Source organism: Rhipicephalus sanguineus, chromosome 6, assembly GCF_013339695.2.
Source record: "Rhipicephalus sanguineus isolate Rsan-2018 chromosome 6, BIME_Rsan_1.4, whole genome shotgun sequence".
Taxonomy (NCBI): domain Eukaryota; kingdom Metazoa; phylum Arthropoda; class Arachnida; order Ixodida; family Ixodidae; genus Rhipicephalus; species Rhipicephalus sanguineus.
The window spans coordinates 134,757,807-134,780,393 of NC_051181.1; the positions used below are offsets into that span (position 1 = coordinate 134,757,807).

The following is a 22,587-nucleotide window of genomic DNA, read 5'->3' on the forward strand; positions in this document are numbered from 1 at the left end:
CCATCTTCCAACAAGTACGAGGCTGGTCCACGCTTTTCAACGATCTTCTTGGGCGCGGAGAACTGTGAAGATAGCTTCCCAGGAATGGCAGATAATTTAACCCGCACGTAATCACCAACGGCGAAGTTTGGTTCCTTGGCTCCGCGTTTTTTATCTGTATAGCTCTTCGACCTGGTTTGCTTGTTTTTCACGCGCTCTCGCAACTGCTCAATCGCCCTTGACGGGTCCGTGCTGAAGCATTTGTCGGGCATGCCCACTATGTCGAGCCTTGTTCGAGGTTGGCGTCCATGAAGAAGTACAGCGGGCGCAGCACCAGTTGTCGCGTGAGGCGTACATCGATATATTGCAGGTAATCAAGCATGGCTATTTTTATATCACCGGCGTTCAAACAGAGCCAGTTGTATGTATGACTTCAATACCCTGTTGAATCGTTCCACCAAGCCGTTAGCTTGCGGGTAGTACACTGAAGAGTTGTAATGCTTGATTCCACGTTCTGCGAGAAATTCTTCAAAATTTGCTGATGAAAACTGTGGCCCATGATCGGATACGAGACCACGTGGGTATCCTTCGCGTGCAAAAAGTTCAAGTAAGAATTTCTTCACTGTAGGTGTGGTCGCGTCTCTTACGAAAGCCACTTCAGGCCACTTGCTGTAATAGTCAATGATTGTAATGGCAAAACGGCAGTCAGCTGAAGCTTGCGTGAAAGGTCCTACGATGTCGATTGCAACTTTTTCCCAAGCTTTGTCAGGAAGAGGAACGGGTTGCATTGGCGCTGCAGAGGTACGTGCAGACTTGTCACAGGACTGGCAAATCACACATGTGCGCACAAGCTCTTCAATATGACTGTCCATGCACGGCCACCAATAAGACTCTCTCAGGCGAGCTTTGGTGCGACTAATGCCTGGATTGTGACTCATGGGCCAGATCCATAAACGGCGTGTCATAGACGCTGGCACGACAATCCTTTCACCCCGGCACAAGATATCATTACAACTGAGAGTTCAGCTCGCACATGAAAGTAAGCCAGCAGCTCTTTCGACAAAGATTTTTTGTCAGGCCAAGAAGTAATCGTGAAGTGTTTGGCTTGAGAGAGAGCGGGGTCGTTGGCACTGGCTTCTTGAAGCTCTTGCATGGTAACGACTGGAGACAGCAAGCATATGAATTCTTCTTCGGGTGCATCGCGGAGTAAACTCTGTACGGGCAGCCGGGAAAGAGCGTCAGCCACGACGTTTTCACTACCCTTTCTGTATTCCACGGTGTAGTTGTAGCACAGCAACCGTGAGGACCAGCGCGCAATCCTTAATGGACGGTGACCGGTACCTTTCGTTGAAAGGAGCGTAACCAATGCCGCATGGTCAGTCCGTAAGATGAAAGGTCTCCCCACAGGTAAACGTGCCAATGTTCGCAAGCCCAGACGCAGGCAAGGGCCTCACGTTCGCCAACTGAGTACTGCCGTTCATGTGGCTGCAGGGTACGCGAGGCGAACGCGACAGTTTGCAGTGAGGTTCCGTTATCTTGCTGAAGTACCGCACCTAATCCATATCCTGAGGCATCAGTCGTGACGTACACCGGTAAGTGAGGATCGAAAAGATGAAGAACCTCGCAAGATGTTAGAAGAGCTTTCAGTCGCTCCAAACTGCCTTGTGCTGCCGCAGTCCAAACGAAAGGTGCATTTCCTCGAAGCAAGGCACGCATTGGCTCCACAACGTCAGAAAAATGGGGGATGAACTTGGAGTAGAAACCTGCAAGTCCCAGCATCGAACGAAGTTCGTTGATGTTTTTAGGTGACGGTGCCTTGGTTATCGCCTCAATGGATGACATAAGTGGGAACAACCCTCTAGCGCTGACAACATGACCAAGAAAAGTCAGCTCTGCGACGTCAAAAACACACTTGTGGTTCAACCTGAGGCCCGCATCAGAGAGCCGTTTCAAAACAGCGCGCAAATTGCCTAGATGATCCTCGCGGGAGCGTCCATACACGATGATGTCGTCAATGTAAAATAAGACGCATCAAAGGAAACATTCGTTCCTCATTCTTTATTTCTTCTTCGTCGTCTTCGCTGAGGCGGCCGCCGAGCACGTGCCATCTCCTGGCGCCGTAGTCGGCAGTGACGCCTTATACGACACTACTCTAACAGTGCTAATAGACCACCGTGGCGGGTTCCACTTTGGCCATACAGGCAGGGACTTCCACTGCTTCCACGACTAGCCACTGTACTTCAATTCGTTCAATGTTTCTACATCTCTACCGCCGTTAGCGCCAATATTTTGCAGCGGACAGAATTTTACGTCGCGGGAAAGATAAATTTCAAGTCTCCGATGAGCTGTTGGTGGTCCGCCTTGCTGCGCTAATGACATCGAACAAAAGACGAAAGGAACCTCCCGCTGAAGAAGAATCGAATGACCCAGTGGACAAGGAAATCCCTATTCTACTGCCCCAAGGTGAGTGAAATGGCTGCAGTCCTTGCCCGAATCGTCACGAGTGACCAGTTCCTGTCCAAATTGCTCACGCTGAAACCCCAAAGGGTCTACGCGGCAGTTCGCGTTTCTTTAGGCGGCGATACGTTTGCTCGCCGTATCGACCTAGCGCATTGCATGAAACTTAACTTGCGGCCTCTTTTGTATTTCAGATGAACGCCATCGGACGTTGAAGGTTGCCGTAGCTCTGGCAATGATACGTTCGAAGCCAGATGACGTTTCGGCGGAAGATTACGTCAGAAAGCTCGCGGAAGAAGTGAGAAGCAACGAAGCTAGGATGTCGGATGTATGCAAAGACCTCGAAGACGATGTTGTCCAATTGCGGCAGAAAGTCGCGTTGATGAGCGTCAGAGGCTGCTTTCGGTCCGACCCACTCGGCAAGTTCCTCGTTACCTAGATGTAGTGTTCAGTGCTGCTAACTAGTTTGACGACACAGCTAACTATAAGTATATAAGCAGGGGCGGATCCAGGTGCCAACTTTGGGGGGGGCGGTTTCTTCATCTGACCGGGGGGGGGGGGGGGGGGGAGTGGTAGGGTAGGGATGAGGAGACAGACAGGCATTGCATGCAGGGGGGGGGAGGTGACACAGGCTTTGGGGGGGGGGGCGATCGCACCTACCGCCCCCCCCCCCTCTGGATCCGCCACTGTATATAAGCTTATTAAAGGGACACTAAAGAGAAAAAGTCTTTTTCTCTTTAGTGTCCCCTCTTTCACTTAACCAAAAAACACCACGCTTGTTGCGAGAATACGCTTGGTAAGCGAGAAAACGCGCAAGAAAAAAATGCGGGTGGCGACACCACCTTGCAATTCTCGCACCAGTCACCATGACGCCATAGATTTCGACGGGGTCTCCTAGGGCCTACGTGGTTCTTAATAGGTAAAAATGAACTACATCGTCTTCTGAGATAGCCAGAGAACACATACCAACTTTAAGGAAATTTCTTTGAGCAGATTTGACCAAAATACGAAAAAACACTTTGAATTCCGTTACGTCATAATCGGAGACTTCGGCGGGAAACTTAAAAATGAAACTTGTGACATTGTTTTTCTTATCTATTATTACACCTACGGTGGTGAAATTAACAACACTAGAGTTTACATTGTTTTTCTTATCTATTATTACACCTACGGTGGTGAAATTAACAACACTAGAGTTTTCAGAGTATTTGTTTCACTTTAGTGTCCCTTTAACCACACTAAACGATGCAGTCGCTTTTGTGTGAAAAACAGCGTCCAAGTACGTTCACACAGAGCTAGGAATATTGTACGTGTCTTTGCAGCTTTCTGTCGTGAACCGAGGAACAACCCTACGGAGAAGCTTTCAGTTACTGCAGAACGCATCGGTCAGCACTGGGCGTTTTTGGAAAATTACCTGTCGGTCGCGTCCAACGCAGCTCTTCTGAAGCAGGCAGCCGAAGGCACCGACGTCACTGACGTCGAAGAACTGACGCTATGCTCGGCAAACAATCTCCTACGGACGTTACGCAAGAGCCCGCCGATCAGTGGCACCGAAATGGAGCTGTGTCATAAGGCACTGTCTACTTTATCGGATATGTGCGACGATGGGCCCAGCGCCTTAACGCCTTCACTTCAAGCAGCTGTGGTGGATTTTATCGCAGACTGCCTGAACGAAATCGCAGAACGGACAGAAAACGTCGACGTAAGTATTCTTCGCAGAACATTTGTTTATGCAAGGCTCGTCGTAGCAAAGTTTGTTTTTAAAGGGATCCGCTAGCATGAAAATGCGATATTTCGAACATTTGCGCCAGCCCCTCGTGAGGTCACAGATCTCGACATTATTTCGGATCTAGTCGAAGGTTGAACCTGTTTTTCAAAGGCGAAGCTCCTTATGGCATCACCTGGTCGGTCGTCGCTCCATGCGGCGTGTCCCCGCCGTCGCGTCTCCCGTATCATTCAATGGATGGCGCTGTGCCATAGAGATGTGTGCAATATGTGTGCAAAAAAAAAAGAAGCGGCACCCTGCACACTAGATGGCGTGCAGTAATCAAAGCGGCGTATCGCTTTGATTACTGCTGGGCGAAACCACTGAACATTTCACGGTGTAACCACGATTGCTTCAGGAGCTTCGCCCAAGCTCTTCATCATTCACCCGTGGATATGCTAATTTTTGTTTGTTTGTTTTAAGATAGTTTTGTTGCCCACTATCGAAGTGGGTTGAAAAACTGACGTCGATTCGCACCCAGCGCTAATAGTGCAGAAAGCCGTGCCCTCAACCGCTGATAGTTAATTTTCGTGTGCCTAACAAATATAGATGCAATGTAATGATACATAGCAGCCGTTAAAATGCAAGAGTTGAAAATTGTCGTAATGATCGTTTAGATTGCAATGCTTCAGCCGAGCCCAATTGAACGGTATCATATTCCTGGGCGCATGATGAATCTGATGTTCCATCAACGGCTTGCCAACGACAGAAGTTTTTTTTTTTTTTTACAGTACTGCTAAATGAGGTTCCCAAAAGTTTTAAGCAAGCGGTTCAAGAAGGCAAATCCATGGGCATTGTACAATTTACACCATTTACGTCGTACCATGGGGCTCGTACAATTTACAGTTTGGAGATAACTAGGTGCCATTTGTAATAAACCATGCATTTGCACCCCTCTAAAATGCACATGCTCCACTTTGTAGTATGAAGCAATCTTGTTCCAATCTGAACAAGTAAAGCACAATATTGAAGAGAATAACAGCTCCCTAATGACATTGCTATCAGGGCCCCTACAAGTAACTAACCCAGCTGCACCACATTAACAGTAACCTTGTACAAATGACCCAGCACGATTTGAGTCTCCTCAGGTATTGAGAGAATAAAAATGGCAACTTCCAAAGAGCATATTCCTGGGGGACGCTACATGCCGATAGTGTTTCACCTGCTAAGATATGAATGTTTCCTTACAATCAGCTTACGCACTACTACACAGACCAGTTCTCTAATATGGAATTGAAGCAATTATATTTTCTTAACACAAGCATAATGCACTACCAGCCTCTGGTTCCAACTCTGTTTTTCAATTTAGTACAGGCGCCAGGAAAATATCGCAAGCTGGGTGGGAAGCCTTGCCTGTGGCCAAGCCTTCACGCTTCCCATCATCAGGCATCTTCTGGACAAGCTGCTTCACTTTGCAAGCTTTATCAACACACTCCAAGAAGACCAGCGAGCCCTAGAGATAGACCACTTTGACCGCTCGTTCTTTCTGCTACATTGCATCGAAAATGCTGTCGTGTCACTAAAACAACCTTCGCCTCTCATTTGCTGTGAGCTCTCTGAGACTGCAAAAGCGCTGGTGGACTTTTGCATCAAATGCCAGGATACACACCCGCTGTTTGCAAGTTACCTATATGAGATTCTAAGAGGGCTTAAAGAAAGGCTAACTAGTCGCAAGAGCAATAAGAAACCAGTGAGGAAATTGTACACATGGTTAGAGAAAAATGCACACTAGTTAACATTGTTGCTGACATCTGCTAAGACTATACAGTTTTATCATTCCCTAAGCATGTTGCAATCCAAAATGGTATCTCAGTGACAAGAAAGAACACAATGCAAGAAGTGTATAATAAATTAGATTTATTCAAACATACCTCACTCTCATGAAATGCATATATACATGTAACAGTCTAGTCAATTATGTACTCTGTCTGCATGCCTTGTGCAGATAAAAGAAAAAAAAAGAGAATAGAACAACAATTCTGCTTCTTTTTTTGGTTACTCTAGCGCACGACGCTGACCTTGACAAAGCCAAGCACTCCGCAATTTGAGCCTGGAATGCAAACATGTCAAGTGCATAAAACCACAAACATACTTCAACTAAATAACTATGGCTTGAGAAATAGAAGTGAAAACACTTAGTCTTGGCTAGTAATGCCAGCGATTGTGCCTCTTGTCTATCGTGCTTTATCACATGGCATGAAGCGTACAAAACCGTAGTAGCGCACTAAACCATCGTACAGTATATGTGAGTCAGCATGGACTAGATCAAGGCACACTGTCCCACCAGAGAGGGCAAGTCCATCGTAAACGATAAGGGCGGGGTAGGCGTGGTGACGACAGGAAGCTGCACTAACGGGTTTAGTCACGGAAGCGTCCAGGCCAAAACAAGTGCATAGTAACATTGAGACCAGCTCGAGCCTAACACAGAGAACATGAGACTAGCTCGAAACTAAGTGAGAACAATGGCAATGGAAAAAGAGAAAATGGAATTCGCTGCATCCCTCGATTGCTGGCTACCCAACGACGTCGAGGAAAGTGCGAAGAGATTAAAGAAAGAAAAAGTCTTGTGCTCTGGTAAAGCTGGGATTGCTTAGAAATCTCACAACACGGAAGATGCTGCGATGGGTTGCAGCCGCTTCAATGCGAGGTCGGTTATCACAGTCAACGTGTTCAAACACATACGTGCCGCGGTGGTCGCATCAAGTCGCGAAACTTTTCCAGCAATTTCCACCCTGCTGCTAGTAACAACGATGGAGCAATTCCTTTTTCGTGACCCTTTCCTTCCCACTCCGTCTACAACCTAAATGAAAAAAAAAAAAAATGCCTTAGCTAAAGGACTCGAAAAACCATACAGCCTCACACGAAATTGGTCAATCTACGCGACGAAATCAAACTGTAGAGAGGATTCGTGTCTAATTAGGCATGCCTTCCCGGTTTCAGTCACGAGCCCCGCAATGACAGAATTAGACAACGATATAAAACAATGGTCGCCTACGCTAAAACATGAGTGTCTAAAGGATCGTCCGCAGAGTTCAGTGAGGACCCCGACGTCAGCAGTTCGGTGTCTCCGTTTTCATCTGTGCTCCGCAGCTGAGATGTGGTCTGAAATGCAGCATGAAAAAAAAATTATATATGATTAAAGTTCGCTGGGCAGAAAGTGACGTACACATGTGTCTGCTGTTAGAGAAAGCTTGCATGCAAGGCATGTTTGGATTTCACTCTCTTGCAAAAACATAGCGGTATATATTTGCATAAGCCTACTGGTGTTCACAGTTCTAATTCCTTTGGACAAACTAGTACTGTGCATGAACCATGTTTCCACATCCACTTGCAGTTAAGGGACCAGCAATTTGAAAGGTGCACATTCAAGTGTTCCCTTTAACAGTTAACAGTACTTTACATTTATGCCTGTACAAAAGCAACCATTATGTTGCAAGAATAAACGGCAAGGATATAGGATATCTGCAGTTTACCACACCCAAACCAAGACTGAAAGAAGGTATAAGGACTACCAACATAGCTTTGCAAGCAATTCCCTGTACAAGCCATATTCACACAAGCAATGGCATTTTTTCTTGAAAGTGATCCCCAAAGCGACTTCTGGCATGATATAAGCTCCCTTACGAGATAACTGTCTAAATAATGACACTTGTTTTTGCTTTATTCAGCAGTGGGATGAGTACAGTCACACCTCAACTTGATGAACACAAATAACGAAAGCTACTAAAAATCTTTTCTTGACATTGGCATGTAACGAATGTGTATATCCTTATGAACACTGAATAACATAAGGCATTCTTTTACTGCATGTAGTTTCATTTAAAATAAAGGTTCCACTTCAGCCAGAATTCAAACAAATATTTGTCAAAATTCAGTTCAGGCTGGTATCAAATGCTGCATATTCCCACTATTCAATGCACTAAGCAAATAATTAAGAACATAAATGCAGCACATAGTACATACCTTTGAATAGTGGTATTGCGGTACCCTTATTCCACTAAGGGACTTGTAGCAAGTGAGATCAACCAAGGCCCTAAAATAAAAGCACAAGACCATAAGGTAAGACGAGCAAGCTTGATCAGAAGCAGCAGCTAAGACAAATGGAAAGCCTGACAAGCAGTGAACAACTTCGAGCACATCGAAACCATTGTTGTTGTCTCTTTTTCATCACCTACAGAACTGACATATGCACCTGGACAAACCAAAATTTTCTAATACATCGGAAAAATGTCCCCGAGATTCACACTGAAATAAGTGGAAGTTCTCAGAAGCCATGAACAGGAAAGCCAGCCTATCTAACAATCCGACCAACTAATGCAAGTTAGTAAGAATAATTTCGGGGGTTTGACGTCCCAAGACCGAGATACGATTAGGAGAGACGTCATAGCGGAGGGTTCTGGAAATTTCGACTACCTGGGGTTCTTTAACACATTCGCTGTGGCACGCTTCCTTGAGGTCTCGTTTTAGGTGCGGAGTGACCCGCCCGTAGGCCACTCGGCAGATCTTCCAGGTGCGCCGTGACCCATCGGTGGGTTGCATGCCTGTGCTTGTTTCATTCGCTCCAAAGAGAGAGCACTGCTACCTTTGTGGTTGGCATTTGGCACGCTTATTTGAAAGACACAGAGCTATTTCTTGACTTTTTCTTGTAAAGCTATGTTGAAATCTGAAGTTTCTGGCACCAGAAACACAAACACATGTTTGTTTCCTCTAGTTTGTGCTTTACTTTGCGTCCGTGAAAGGCAAGATGATCTATGAATTGCGCTAAAATGTTTGGGAGCATCAGGAAGAATGCATGTATACTCATTCAAGTGAAACATATTTCAAAAACCGTGGCAAAATGTTGGCAAGCAACACAGAGAAATAGGCTGCCACTCCCCTCCTTAATAACAACATCGCTGTCCCACATCAAATGCAATAAAAATATATGTATTGGTTGCATTCTCAAAACTTAGACGGCAGCACATGATGTAGAGTTCTTGAGCATGGGTTGCTGGTGGGTCACATTGCATGCAGCACGAGAAAGTTTTTATTCAGTGCGTCTTGGGCCACTGGTGGGTCATGGCATCTAACACCAGAAAGGTATTCTTCTGATTATTTATAACCTCTTGCAGCAAGAATCGTACCTTTGCGTACAAGTGTGATGAAGTTATCACATCCGCAAGCAGAGGCATACTCGTGACACTGCGGCCGCATAGGAGGAGCACAGGCCGTGACCCACCAGTGATCCACGCAGCAGTGATCGTGTTAACGTGCGCCTAAATCTAAGCACATGGGCCTCTAGCAACTTGCCTCCATCGAAATTAGGCCGCCGTGGCCGAGATTCGATCCTGCAACCTTCAGGTAAGTAGTCTAGCACCATAACCACAAGACCATGACGGTGGGTCTAACGCAATTTAACACAAATTAAGATTCAGCCAAAGCAATGCTAACAGTGACTGCTGAGCTTTGCAGATCTGCCATGTTATTGCTCACAACGTGCCTCTTTGTTAACTGAACTGCACAGATATAAGATGTGGCCTGTTCAGTCTAATGTACAAGTTAATCGCTCCCAGATGTCATATCAAGCAAACCCACCACGGCCTACCACTTCTTTCTACACCATTACTGCGTTCCTTTTTCTTAGCACTCATTCAGTCAGTCTAGCAGAGATTTGAAGCACTGCAGGCAAGCAGCCACTAAAGGACTACCTATACACATTCCAATATATTTAAATTTTGGTGTTTACCAGTGCATTACTAGAGATGCCATAGGAATCTGGCTTAATATTTACCACTTACAGTGCTCTACGTGCACTCAAAGCAGAGCACACGTTCGTGTTTCAGTTAAAAATGCGCCACCCACCAGAATGCAGCCATCACAGGTGATATTAACGCACAGCTTCTCGCTTGCAGCAAAATGCAGTAGCCACTGGCGCATTCCGGCAGGTTGGTTGTACACACTACAGATATCTACACTCTGAACCTTATATAGCTGGACCTTTATTAACATAATGCTCTGACAAGGTAGAACATCGATCCTGCCAGTAATGGTACTTCATTAGAGTAACTAATTTTTCCTGCAAGAAATATTTACACAAATACACACAAAAAAGTGTACGCACCTCAACTTATGTCTCACCAGGTACAGGCCTGCCGATGCAAGTACAAAGACAACAACGGCAGCAATGACAATCCCAATGGTGGTGTTGGACGACGCCGACGCCGGACTGACAAGACGATCCGAATCCGGTTCGACAAGCCGTCTAGAAACAAAACATGAGAACAAGACTGTCAGGCACAGAACACCTTGTGGTCACTACCACAGCATGCAAATGAGGAAGAGACTGTTACGAACGCGCCAATTCCTTAACGGATTTTTGAATGAAGCGAGACTTACACGAGAGCATCGTGGCACACCTGGGCTGTTGCCCATCGGAACAGGTAATGACATTTCCCAGATTCGTAAAGGAACTCTGGAGAGCCCTGTGAAAGAGACGAGATGCATGACTCAATAATGTCAAAAACCATGTGGGTTGCAATCAGAAATATGCTTTCCTTCATGACTGAGCATTTCAATACTCCTTATACCTTTGCCTTCAGAAACTTTAAACCACCTCGTAAGTTACACCGCCAAAAACCTGACCTTTCAGTTCAACAATTCTTCCTGTGCCTGAAAATCAAGCTTTATTACTGTCCTCATTCACTCACACAAGAACAAAAAAAACGAAGTTTTGAATAACCAAGAATAACTAGAGTACTGAAAAATGTAAATCTTCGATAGCTCAAGAACTAAAAATTAACCTGCGACAGTGCAACAAGACAATAGCGAGAAGCACTGTTGACAGACTGTTACTATCACTAGTCTTAAGATGGATTAGATCTCATCAAAGCAAACAAAGCACAGATTTAAAGGCAAGTCAGTTCCACAGTAGGCCACAGAGGGGAAAGTTCAAAGAAAAAGAAAAAGTCATCCACTTGTTTCTAGCATGGAGGCGCAAAGAAAATACTACGAATCACACAAGCTTTCTAGCTGAAGAAAAATGCGTTCTGGTACAGGTTTCGAACCCAGGACCAATGCCTTCCTGGATGCGAGCTAATCGGGAGGCTAGCAGATCGCACTGTGACAACAAATTTGTCGACAAGGACAAATTGAAGCACACTGTCCGAATATGCTTAAAAGCTAAGAGTCTCACCAGGCCAGCAGATTTCGAGCACTCAAAGCTGATGATGGACTTGACGCTGTTATTTGTACGACCACACTTGCTGACCAAGGACTCCATTTCAAGCAGCAACTCTGATCCTGCAATCAGAGCACAAATACATCTATTGTGGAGGCAAGCCAAGGCTTGATAAGGCAAGGACAAAAATGGCACGCGGTGAGAAAAATTCCCACATCACCGCATTGCAGTAAAAATGTTGGCTGTATCCCACTCAACACAAGTTAACTGTTACATAAAGGAATACATTCGAGGCTTAGAAATGACACAACCTGAGACTTAAGAGCCATTTTCCCAAATACGTAAAAAAAAGTACTCCAGCTTTGAAGCTACTTAGTGAAATAGCTGTCAGTTTACCAACCACACAAGTGCCCCCAACCAAAGCTTGCATAAAACTTGTGCAGTTCTGCACAGATGTTGCTGTGACTTGAGCCCGTATGCTATGCTGTTAACAGCGCAAATGGAGCAAACTGTTTCATGCTTTTAGGTTGCTGCAGTGAAATGCCTTGAAATTTGAAAAGATAGACTGATCTGAATACTTGGGGCATCAAACTTAAAAAAGCGGAAGCTTGCCTTTACTTTCTCCATTAAAGATTCAATTGTACAACGAGGAAGAAACGCCAAATGGCATTAAAGAAAAATGAATAGTTTACTATAATGAACTGATTTAGTGTTCCTCTTCAGCATACCTTTAGTGCAACATTTCTTCTACTTGTTCTGACAACTGCACTCTCAGCTGGTGGTGCCACACGGAAGGAAGCATTGCAGTTCACAAGTCCACTTTCAAACATCTGCTCACATATCTAATCGCACATACTCTGAGCAAGATCCACAGAAGTGATGCACGACAATATGGCCCTGAATATAAAAAAATCTAGCCAGTTTCACACTGTTAAAACTGTCAGACAACGAAGCTGTAAGCATGCGAGTGGATGCGAGGGCAGCCTAAGACAGCTTAGTCTCACTTAGAGCACCATTATGATCATCATCATGATCATCGGCATTTGGTTTTATTGATTTCTTTATTCGCTCCCCCTTTGGTAACACGACCTGCGTGACGCCCTATGGCATAGGCTCGACTTGGAACAGCTCTACTGTTAGCATCTTTCAAACACTTGCATTTAAGAAGTTTTGTACAAAAGCTACGCAGGGACCACGTTACCTCGAACAACGAACTTCTTGGTGCTGAAGCTGCCAATGTCCCTGTAGAAGCCAGTGGCATCCTTGGACTGGCACACGCTGGCCTTGGTGCACGCTCCAGGAACGCCAGTGACGACGGGTCCTCCCAGCTTCACCATGTAGACATACTTGTCCTTGCCTCGGCTCTCGGACACATTGAAGGCACTGCGCAACACGATCAGCAAAGATCAGCATACAACCACATACACCCAACAAGTGTGCAGAACAATGAAACAATGGAGGATCTTTCATTATCTCAAATAATTAGGCTTGTGCGAATATTCGAGCACTTCAAATATTCGAACGAATATTACAGTATTCACACTTGCTTCAAAGTATTTGAAATGAACAAATACACTCTAAGAAAAAATCGAGTGCTTGGAGAGTATTTCTGCCACACAACAATAAGAGTAATTCAAATCGCATGCTTTCCTCGCGTTATCACCGCGGTATCGCCGCGTTATCAGCATGACATATCATTCTTGATAGGAAAGTGTCCAGAGCTGGGTTTTCAAGAAAGGAAACGCGAGCAAGCCGGATGATTATTGTTGTGTGGCAGAAATACTCCCGATATACTAGATTTTTTCTTAGAGTGTAGGTGTATTAGTCCCCATGCAACCCCTGTAAAGGTGGTTTCACTGCAGTGGAGGGGTACTATACCGTGAATACACCTTTCCAGAAAAAATCCGCACTGCCGCAAAGCCCCACTTCAAAGTTGAACATTTTACCTTCACAACGATTCATCATTTCTTAAATTTAAAAGCTTGTTATACCGGCTTATATGCTCTAAGTATAGTAAATTTTAAAAGGTAACATGTTTTACAGGTTATCACTTGCATCCTACCGAAAGTCAAATCCTGCTACTATTCAAAATTGCTTGCACTTCCTTTGAACAAAAAAAGAAAAAGACATTTGCACGTGCCTTGTTTCAATTAAAAAAAATATATTATGCAGGTTAGTTGGGTCATGACAAATATGCTCACTTTTCTTTATAACGTGCGATATATAATATTATAATTCAATTTGAAATTATTAAACCAAATCCCTATTCGCTTTGAATTCTTCTCGAACCTAAAATTTACTATTCGCACAAGCCTACAAATAATGGAAGAGCATCTTCATACTCCAATCCATGCATCAGGTGCAACGCTGTGGAAGCTATGGAAGAAGTGCGCTCAGCGAAATGTGTGTGTCCACGCGTCTCATGCTTGGATTTCGTCGTTGTAAACGTGGCTTCCGCGACTGGCTCCAGCTGCACGCTACCGAATGTGGAGGCCACTATACTAAAAAACAGAAAGACGCTAAGCAATACAGAACAACCTACTGACAACCGTATAAATAAGGGAACTTGTTTATTTCTAAGGCACAGAGCATCTTCATTTATTGCTCAGTCTAAAAACGAGAAAAATAAACATAAAACAAGAAAAAACATTACAGCTGGTAAAATCATTGAACTATTTCTTAGTGCGAATGCATCTACTGCAAGATGTATGTACACTCAAACCTCGATATAACGAACACGGATATAACAAATTATTCGTTATAACGAAGTAAATAAAGAATAGTCTTGTCATAAATACAGTGTTACAAATAAACGTTTATAACGAATTTCTGGATATAACAAAGTTATTTTCGTGGCAGATGTGACTGTTTTAAAGAGGTTTGAGTGTATGTGTTGGGGTTTAACGTCCCAAAACCACGATTTGATTATGAAGGACGCCGTAGTGGAGGGCTCCAGAAATCTCGGCCACCTGGGGTTCCTTAACGTGCACCTAAATGTAAGTACATGGGCCTCAAGCATTTTCACCTCCATCAAAAGTGCGGCCACCGCGGCCGGGATTCTATCCCGCGACCTGCTTCTACTGCAAGAAGTCTCGCTAGCTTCCATAGAGTTGCACCTGATGTATGAAACGGAGTACAGTCCTCATCTCCAAAAGTCTTTAGATTTAAAAAAAAAATGAAGGATGACTTACTTGTTCAATAGTGAAGACAAGTTCATAGCAAGGCCCAGCCTCTTTTCCACAAGTATGCCATCGTTTTCAGGCACAACATTGTCCCTGGAAAGAAGAGCGGGAGAACGGAAAATTGAGCTCTAATTCAGTGAACTTCCACCGAATCATCATATTTCTTAAAGAAGGTCCCTATGATTTCTATGGCAGCACACCTCAATACAAGCCTTGTAATCTACTTTTGCAAAGCGCATGTGTGGTTTACAGAGGACAGCAGTCACAAGGTTGCGAGTTAAAAAAAAAAGATTAAAATGCCGACAGTGCCAATGGCAGTAACCATATTTTGATAGAATACTAAAGCTTTCAAAATGTGAAAGAGCGAATATCAGAAGGTCACTGCAAGGCAAGGCTGAAGTAGGTACACAAAAGGTACTGACTGAATTCTCATCACATTCACACTTATAAGAAGCCCAGAACTGACAGCATGTGGTAAATATATTGCAAATTTTGTTGGTGTACTTGACGCTGTATGCTATAGAGTGCTTCTGGAGCCTACCAGTGCTTCTGGAGCCTACTCACTGTGTGAATTTCAGTGTGATCACGACGCGCATGTGGGCACGTGGCAGCCTCTCACAGCTGTGGCAGTAACGATGCAGCTTACGATGCTCAAATCAGCCAATGGCATGAAGTTTGGGCATATGGCACAATCATTTGGGTATACGGCACCATTTGTAGAAAGAAGCGGGAACAATTCTTAGTGTACTTTCCTACGGGCCGAAAAATATATATGAATACAAATATGAACACAAATTCCAGGCCGCGTGCTGCGCTATAATGTTTGGCCCGTGTGTTCTCAGAAGCCTTGACTGAGAACACACGTTTGGCCCCTTAAGAGTTTTCAGTCATGAATGCTTGTCATGAAGTCAGTTTATTGCTACCCGTTTGCTTGTCCACCAAACCTGTATGCTCATTCCAAGATGCTACGATAACGTGCACGCACAATGAATGCGAGTGAGTGGCACTTACTCTGCAAGGGGACAGGCTGTTCTAGACTTCCACTTGAAGACAAACAGGCACTGGTCCGGCGTGGGACCGCTTACAAACTCCAAGACTCCGGTGCTACTGCCACTGGTCACGCACTCGTGCTGGATCAGAGTTGATGGGTGTTGAGTGGTGCGGTTGTGGCAGACGTACGGATCCCCTCCGCCGTACATCATATCGACACGCCTAGAATCTGGGAAAGTAAGATGGTGTTTATCAGCAATTTAAGATCATGTCTGTTAATATTTCTAATTCTACAAAAACCATATCGTCACAGGTTCATATAACCACATTGTCACAGGTCACAGGTTCATTATCAGAAAAAAAAACAAAGGTAGAGGTTTTATCTTTACAGTCTCACGCTGAAACTTCACCTGAATGTGTGACGTCACGTGTTTTTCGTATATTGGCCACATTGGCTCAAAATTTCCGTACACACGTTCAGCCTTCAGATTCTTTAAAAAACAGTGTAGTTCATTTCAACTGATAAAGAATTATGTAGGCCCAAGCAGACGCCAGTGTCAAAAATATAGAACATCGCGAGGTGGTGCGAGAACCTTAACGTGGTTTCACCACCCATTGTTTCGTCTAGAGTTTTCTCAAACATTCTCAAAGCAATAGTGGTGCTTTTGGTGCCGTGAAAAGGTAATATACTAATACGAGAAAAATCACTGTTAGTCCCCTCAGCTTACATCCACAGAATCTGGGTCTGTTTATCAACCATTCAATTGGACCAGACACAATCTTTCAAAAAATTTCGTTTTACACAGCCATGTAGCTTTCTTGTGAGGTATGGCACACAACATCGGTTTAAATTTTGATGCAGAACGTCAGTCAAATAGTAGAGCAGGAAGACACTGCCAAATCTCAAACTTACCAATAGCAGACAGTTTGAGCGACTGAGCTTTCCCAATGGTGAAGTCGTGCCCACTGTGGTCCTTTTTCCGCATGCAGACAGCTGCGGAGCTTGGACATGACTGAACATTCTGGTGGTCTGCATTCATGTCACTGCACACGTTGAGCCAATATCTGGAAACAACAACAAAGGCATTTTAACCTAACTACATAAGCTTCGTTGCAACTTTGGTTCGACGAGGTACATTAGAATACACCACGCAAAACCCGCTTAGCACTCGAACACATTATAGGGTGTAGTCTTCACAGCCTACACATCAGTAATTCCAAAATAATGCAATCCCAAACCTCCCACCTCCATGGGAGAGTTCAGTGGGGCAGCCAAGGACTGGTCTACATTGCATTACCTATCAGTGACCAAACAAAGAAAGGCATTTGCAACAACCTACCATATGCACACTGCTGCCTCGTTTGTCAAGCTAATAGCAAAATTTTGGGTGCGAAGCGAATTCGAATATTGAAGTGTGAGTGCAAATCGAATCGAATATTTTTCGAATAGTTCTCGAATATTTCTAGAATATTTTTCGAATACTTCGAAGCGAAATTGCAGAAAAAAAAGTTAGAGAGGATTCCTAAGCATATTCTTTTGAGATAGCAACATGAAAGTGTTTCTTTTCGCTAGGTTAATGAAGCGCTGGCGGGGTGGTGTTTCATAGTTGTCTTATCAAGAATGAGGCAATATAGAGGCCAAATTGTATTTATGTACACAATTTGGTGCAACCAAAGTGTTGCCGACAACACTTTACACGTGATAGGCAAAAATGCCATTTCCTCAGCCCCTCCTCCTCTTTCAACTTCTGTGGAAGCCCAACTGATGTGACGGACAAGGACCTGCTCCCTTCAAGTCCGGAGTTCCAAACCTGCCTCGTAGATGTCGATATACAAGAACATTGAAATTCTGGATGCTAAAAAGCTTCGGCTTCCGATTTTTCGGTTTTTCAGACTTCCTGCCCAAATTTCAGGTCCAAAACAGCATTAATTGAGCCCCCACCTACGCCATATCTTTCATCTCCATGTTGAAACCAGCGTTTTCTTGAGTTAATACATTTGCGACCGTAGCGGAGCTTGAAAGGCAGCTTTGCCGCAATACCGGGGTGTGATGAGGTGAAGCATATTGAAAATCTAGGGACCACTTCCAATCGCACGTTTACTGTCTTGGCAAAGTTCGACCGTAACGGAGCTTGAAAGGCAGCTTTGCCGCAATATCGGGGTGTGATGAGATGAAGCACATTGAAAATCTAGGAACCACTTCCAATCGGACGTTGACTGCGTCTTGGAAAAATTCGACCGTAATGGAGCTTGAAAGACAGCTTTGCCGCAATACGAGAGTAATGAGGTGAAGCATATTGAAAATCTGAAGGGGTCACTTTCAATAGGATGGTGACTGTATTTGTTTTTGGGAAGTTCGAATAGTTCGAATAGTAAAATTCCAGTGCGAATCGAATCGAATAGCAAACACTATTCGAAAAATATTCGAAATTTCGAATATTCGCACACCCCTACTAAAAACGAACGCTTAATCATGAATAAAAGATGCATTTTAAATGTTAGCTGCACCCGATTTTGGTACCTACATTTATGGCCTGTTACCCACTCTTTTCCGAATAAATGTTAACAGCAAGTGGCACTATAGTAAGCTACTTTAAATTAATATCGATTGCTTCTAATAGGGGACTCCAGATACAACTTTCTTGCTTCAACAAAACCCGCCCTATAATGAAAATTTTTTATAATATTTACCATACAAACTAATCCTCTGCCACTAACAACTTCGCCCATCCCTTTGCCACCCACTTTGTTAACACTAACAGACCTCCCATTGCCCGTTCTTCACCTCACACATTCTAAATGTTTTGAATGCACAGATAAACAGAAAACCACTGAAAGACATAAATGCAAAAGGTAATTCTTCACTCTGTAAACTGTCTTGGGTTTTCAAAGCCTTGGTTTACCGTTTGGTATACTCCATTGACTTTCACAACAAACGCGTTTCACTTTCATCACAAAAAGAAAGAAAAAGAAGTTTACATTGGCCGTGTAAAGCTTAAGAAACAGCGAAGGTGGTTGATCTTAGGGGCTTAATGTGGCCTTCTTGGCTGATGCTAGGTCTTATAGGAGCTATTACGCATACGCGGTTGCTAAGCAACAGTGCTGACGTCAAACCTGCTATGACGTGGCTATATTAGCTACTGCACGGCTATAATGACATCACTATCACCAGCACGGCTTTGCTGGCATCATACAAGCTGTGGCAGAGCTTGCGTGGAAGCTGCGCGGACTACCTCTGCTGGCGGTTGCGTGGACTGTCTGTGGGCGCGGCTTGGCGGCAGCTGCTCCTTGGCACATGCGCGGCTACGCAAGGTTAAACCCAGGTGGTGCGCAGCTGTCACTTGACTGTTGCTAGGCAACAGCACGGAGGGTTTTTTGCGGAGCAGGGACATTTTACTGCAAGCTTTAACAGCTCAGCTGTAAAAAAAGCAAGCTCAACAAGTTCCCCAAATGGCTCACAGCCAGATTAAGAATTTAGTTTGGCAATTATTGCCTCGCGAGCAGCAGCAACAACACTTACATGTTTCCTTCAGAGTCTGTCACGCTTCTGACGTGGCTCACAGATGCCAGAAGTCCAAAGTCGTATGTGTTATCACCAGAGGTGAGCATACACTGCCTGTGGTCTGGCACGCAGAGCAAGCTTGTCTTCCAGACAAAGGTTAAGTAACATGCATGTATCTGCGCAAGAAGAAGGAAAAAGAAAATGTTATGAGGCTAACAGTATCAACACCCTTGCAGCTGCCATGTACTGATTTTCATATGAATAATGTATACATAATAGGCCTAAGCAAATATTCAAATGAATATCACAATATTCGAACTCACTTTGACACACAACATAAAATTTCCTAAATTTCGAAGCATTCGAAACCGACGGACAAATATTACAGCATGAGATCAGCCTAAAAAGGTGGTTTGACAGCAGCACAGGGCTGTTATGCCATGAAACCGGCTATTTAAGAGAAGTCTGCACTGCTACGAAGCCACACAGTGTTACCTGTACCCTGACTTTTTCGTTTTAAGTTTAAAACCCTGTTATAATATGAGCTAAATATGAAAATATTAAAACGTACATACGTTATTGCGTATAACTTGCACACTACTGTTATTAAACACCTGCCCCTATGCAAATTTGCTTCAAGTAAGAAAGTTGTATTCACACAATCCCAATGGTTATGTAGAAATCTACCAATACACCAAGTCATGTTGCAGAAAATTCATTATGGTACGAGTTTCCGAAGTTCTGAGGTTTTAGCATCCAACTCAGTACTGTGGGTTATAAGGGACAAACGTTCTGTATCTTGGGTGCTTGCAGCAGTGTGCATCTTTAATTCTAAACAAAGGATGCTAAATGAGATTTTTGTTCGTTTCCACTCCATGACCGTGTTGCTGCAAACTGAACATGCGACCTCTGGCTCAACAGTGCAATGTCATGGCCACTGATCCACTAAGTTCTCGCAGGTGTACACAACGAATACACAGAACTTTATAGGACAAAAGATAGGTGGAAAACTGACATATTAAAATTAATCATGCATAATCCCAATATCAGCAAGCCCTTCAGACCTGGCAATAAATTTTAAATTGAATTCTTACGTGTTCCAACACAGGTGTGCCAATACCAGCGTTCTCATCACACTGAAAGTTCACTGAAGCAGAGTGTGCCGTTGCTTCTGGAAAAAACAAAAAGAAAAAGAAAAAGGGGAGTCAATCTCGCAGAACACCTAGTCAAAAACGAAAAACAAGCTCATCTGCCCAATGGTTCGCTCAAATTCATTTCTTCATTTTCAAATGGGATACTGCCAGCACCTCGACCCTCACTTTTTACTAGTCAAGTCATTGCCAGCATTCCTGAACAATAAGGATTCGACGGGGGGCCAGTTGGTATGGCATCGTTCTTTTGCTGTGCTATACTGAAACACCAAGACATAACGAAAAGACAGGACACATACGCGCATATACGTGCGCAATATGCGCACGTATGTGTCCTGTCTTTTCGTTTTTTCCTGGTGTTTCAGTATAGCGCAGCAAAGGAACGATTCCTGAACAGTACAACGCAAAGATACAGCTTACGCTTCAACTCATTCTCATACTGGCTTTCAGTTAATCAAGTGACCTACTGACTAGGATGTATTTTAAGATATGCAGCTCACCACTTTCATTGCATGCGCTTCCATTGGTGTACATGACCTTCAGGCCACCCTGAATGTAAGTGAATGAGCTCAGGGTTCCGTAGCTTCGCTTTTCGTTAGCGGAGACGAAGCACACCGAGCCACCGTCGCAGTCAGAACTGGCAGACTTCGTTTGGCCACATACGTCAAGTGTGAATTTTCCCTTGCCATCTTGGTCAGGCACCTATATGAAAGAAATGAGCATGGGTAACTGGTTTACCAAAACAAGGTTAACGTGAAATGAAACAAAGCGTGAGAATGTTTCAATCATCAACAGCACAATAGTAGACTTCTGTTACTTAGACTATGACTCATCTGATTTTTCGTTTAATTTGATTTCTACCAAAGGTTCCGCCCAGTGCCAATGTATTTCTATGGGACCAAAATTTCCTTACAGTCAAAAGTCGATTTAACGAAGTGATGACTACGGTGCAAATTTAGTTAAATTGAGACTTTTGTAAATTCGAGGAAGTGGTTTTTCAGTCCTTTGAAACCTAACATAGGGATATCCAGAAGCTACCACCAACGTTACTAGACCAGGTTCAATTTACAAACTGCGCCGCGTCGCGCGGAACCGCCACCGATTCCGCTTCAACTGGCGCTGCAGTTGCATCGGGATCCCGCGCTAGGGTGGCCCGTGCTGCGCAGTTAGCTGCAGTTAGCTCGAGTAAAGTGGTATAGATGTTCTCTGGTAGTACTCCGTGTAGTCTCCGTTGGAACTGCTTGTGGAGATTAACCTCCCGTATTCTTTCTTCTGTTACCGTGTGTTCGGAACTTTGCCAGTGCTCCGTAGCAAATGTGTTTACATGACTGCTAATTCGATGAAGTGTTGTGTGTGCATCTAAGCCGACCAAGTAATGCAGACGTGTTGTGTGCCCGGTTGTACGAGCGGGTACCGGAACGACACAAGCCGGTCGGTCCACCACTTCTTTTCCGCTCCTAGCTCTCTGCACGTATTTTAAAGTTTTATTGAGTAACTCGCATGCATTTCTATGCAAAGTTTCTACGGCAACACAAAGACACGAGTGTGCAAGTTAAAGTTGCCAGAAAGCGTGCAAAGCTCTTGTAAGTACCGGCCGAAGCAATGATATCTGAGGTTTTATGTGCTAACACCACAATATGATTATGAGGCACGCCTCAGTGAAGGACCCCGGAAATTTCGGCCATCTGGTGTTCTTTAACGTGCATTGACATCACCAGTACACAGGCCTCTAGCATTTCGCTTCCATCAAAATGCGACTGCCGCAGCCGGGATCGAACCCGTGACCTTCAGGTTAGCAGCCGAGCACCGTAACCGCTATACCACTGCGGTGGACATATGTACCGGCCAGTACTTGAGATTTGTGGAGTGGGAACTTGAGTCTACTTAAAAGTGGGAGGACAACCAGCGCATTTATCCTTCATTTCGTGGCAGCAGGAGCAGACAGAAGTGAACACCCCTGAATAAACTGATCAATAAAAGCCCTATTGCTTTGTTACTTTCTAATCTATGCTGAATCGCTAGTGAGTACAGTGGCCACGATTCGCCTGCCAAGTTAGCATGAAGCAGCATTTATGTTGAAAGGGGTGCGCTCACGAGCACGGAAGCCATGGCCGTTAGTTGCGACGGGCGTGGGTTTCTGTGCGAATAGTTTGTATAAAAAGAGAAATGCAAAATGTTTTGTTCAAATGAACCTTAGGCTAATTGCAAAAAGCAGGGCATGTGGGAAAGTAGTGAACAAGGTTACTAAATGGTAGCGAAACTACGCACACAATGCGAAACACCTCATGTTCCAGGAGCTTTGGACTCGAGACTAAAGCATGCCGCGCTCACATGTTTTGAAGCAAGCACAGAAAACGCCAATGGCTAAGACATGTTATAAGGTCGAAGTCTGGGTCAGTTGGTAC

At 44.3% G+C, this 22,587-nt stretch overlaps 1 protein-coding gene across 1 annotated transcript in view; it reads right to left on the reverse strand.

Annotated features, from left to right (window-relative positions):
- Window positions 1-6,041: 6,041 nt before the first annotated feature.
- Window positions 6,042-22,587, reverse strand: part of LOC119397571 (cation-independent mannose-6-phosphate receptor) — a 78,472-nt gene continuing 61,926 nt past the window's right edge. Inside the window, 12 exon segments of the mRNA XM_049417118.1 lie at window positions 6,042-7,303; window positions 8,165-8,234; window positions 10,302-10,442; window positions 10,577-10,662; window positions 11,373-11,479; window positions 12,559-12,740; window positions 14,549-14,632; window positions 15,551-15,758; window positions 16,443-16,594; window positions 19,050-19,207; window positions 20,126-20,202; window positions 20,683-20,884. Coding sequence (XP_049273075.1) covers window positions 7,193-7,303; window positions 8,165-8,234; window positions 10,302-10,442; window positions 10,577-10,662; window positions 11,373-11,479; window positions 12,559-12,740; window positions 14,549-14,632; window positions 15,551-15,758; window positions 16,443-16,594; window positions 19,050-19,207; window positions 20,126-20,202; window positions 20,683-20,884 — 1,578 coding nt within the window. The 3' untranslated portion in view covers window positions 6,042-7,192.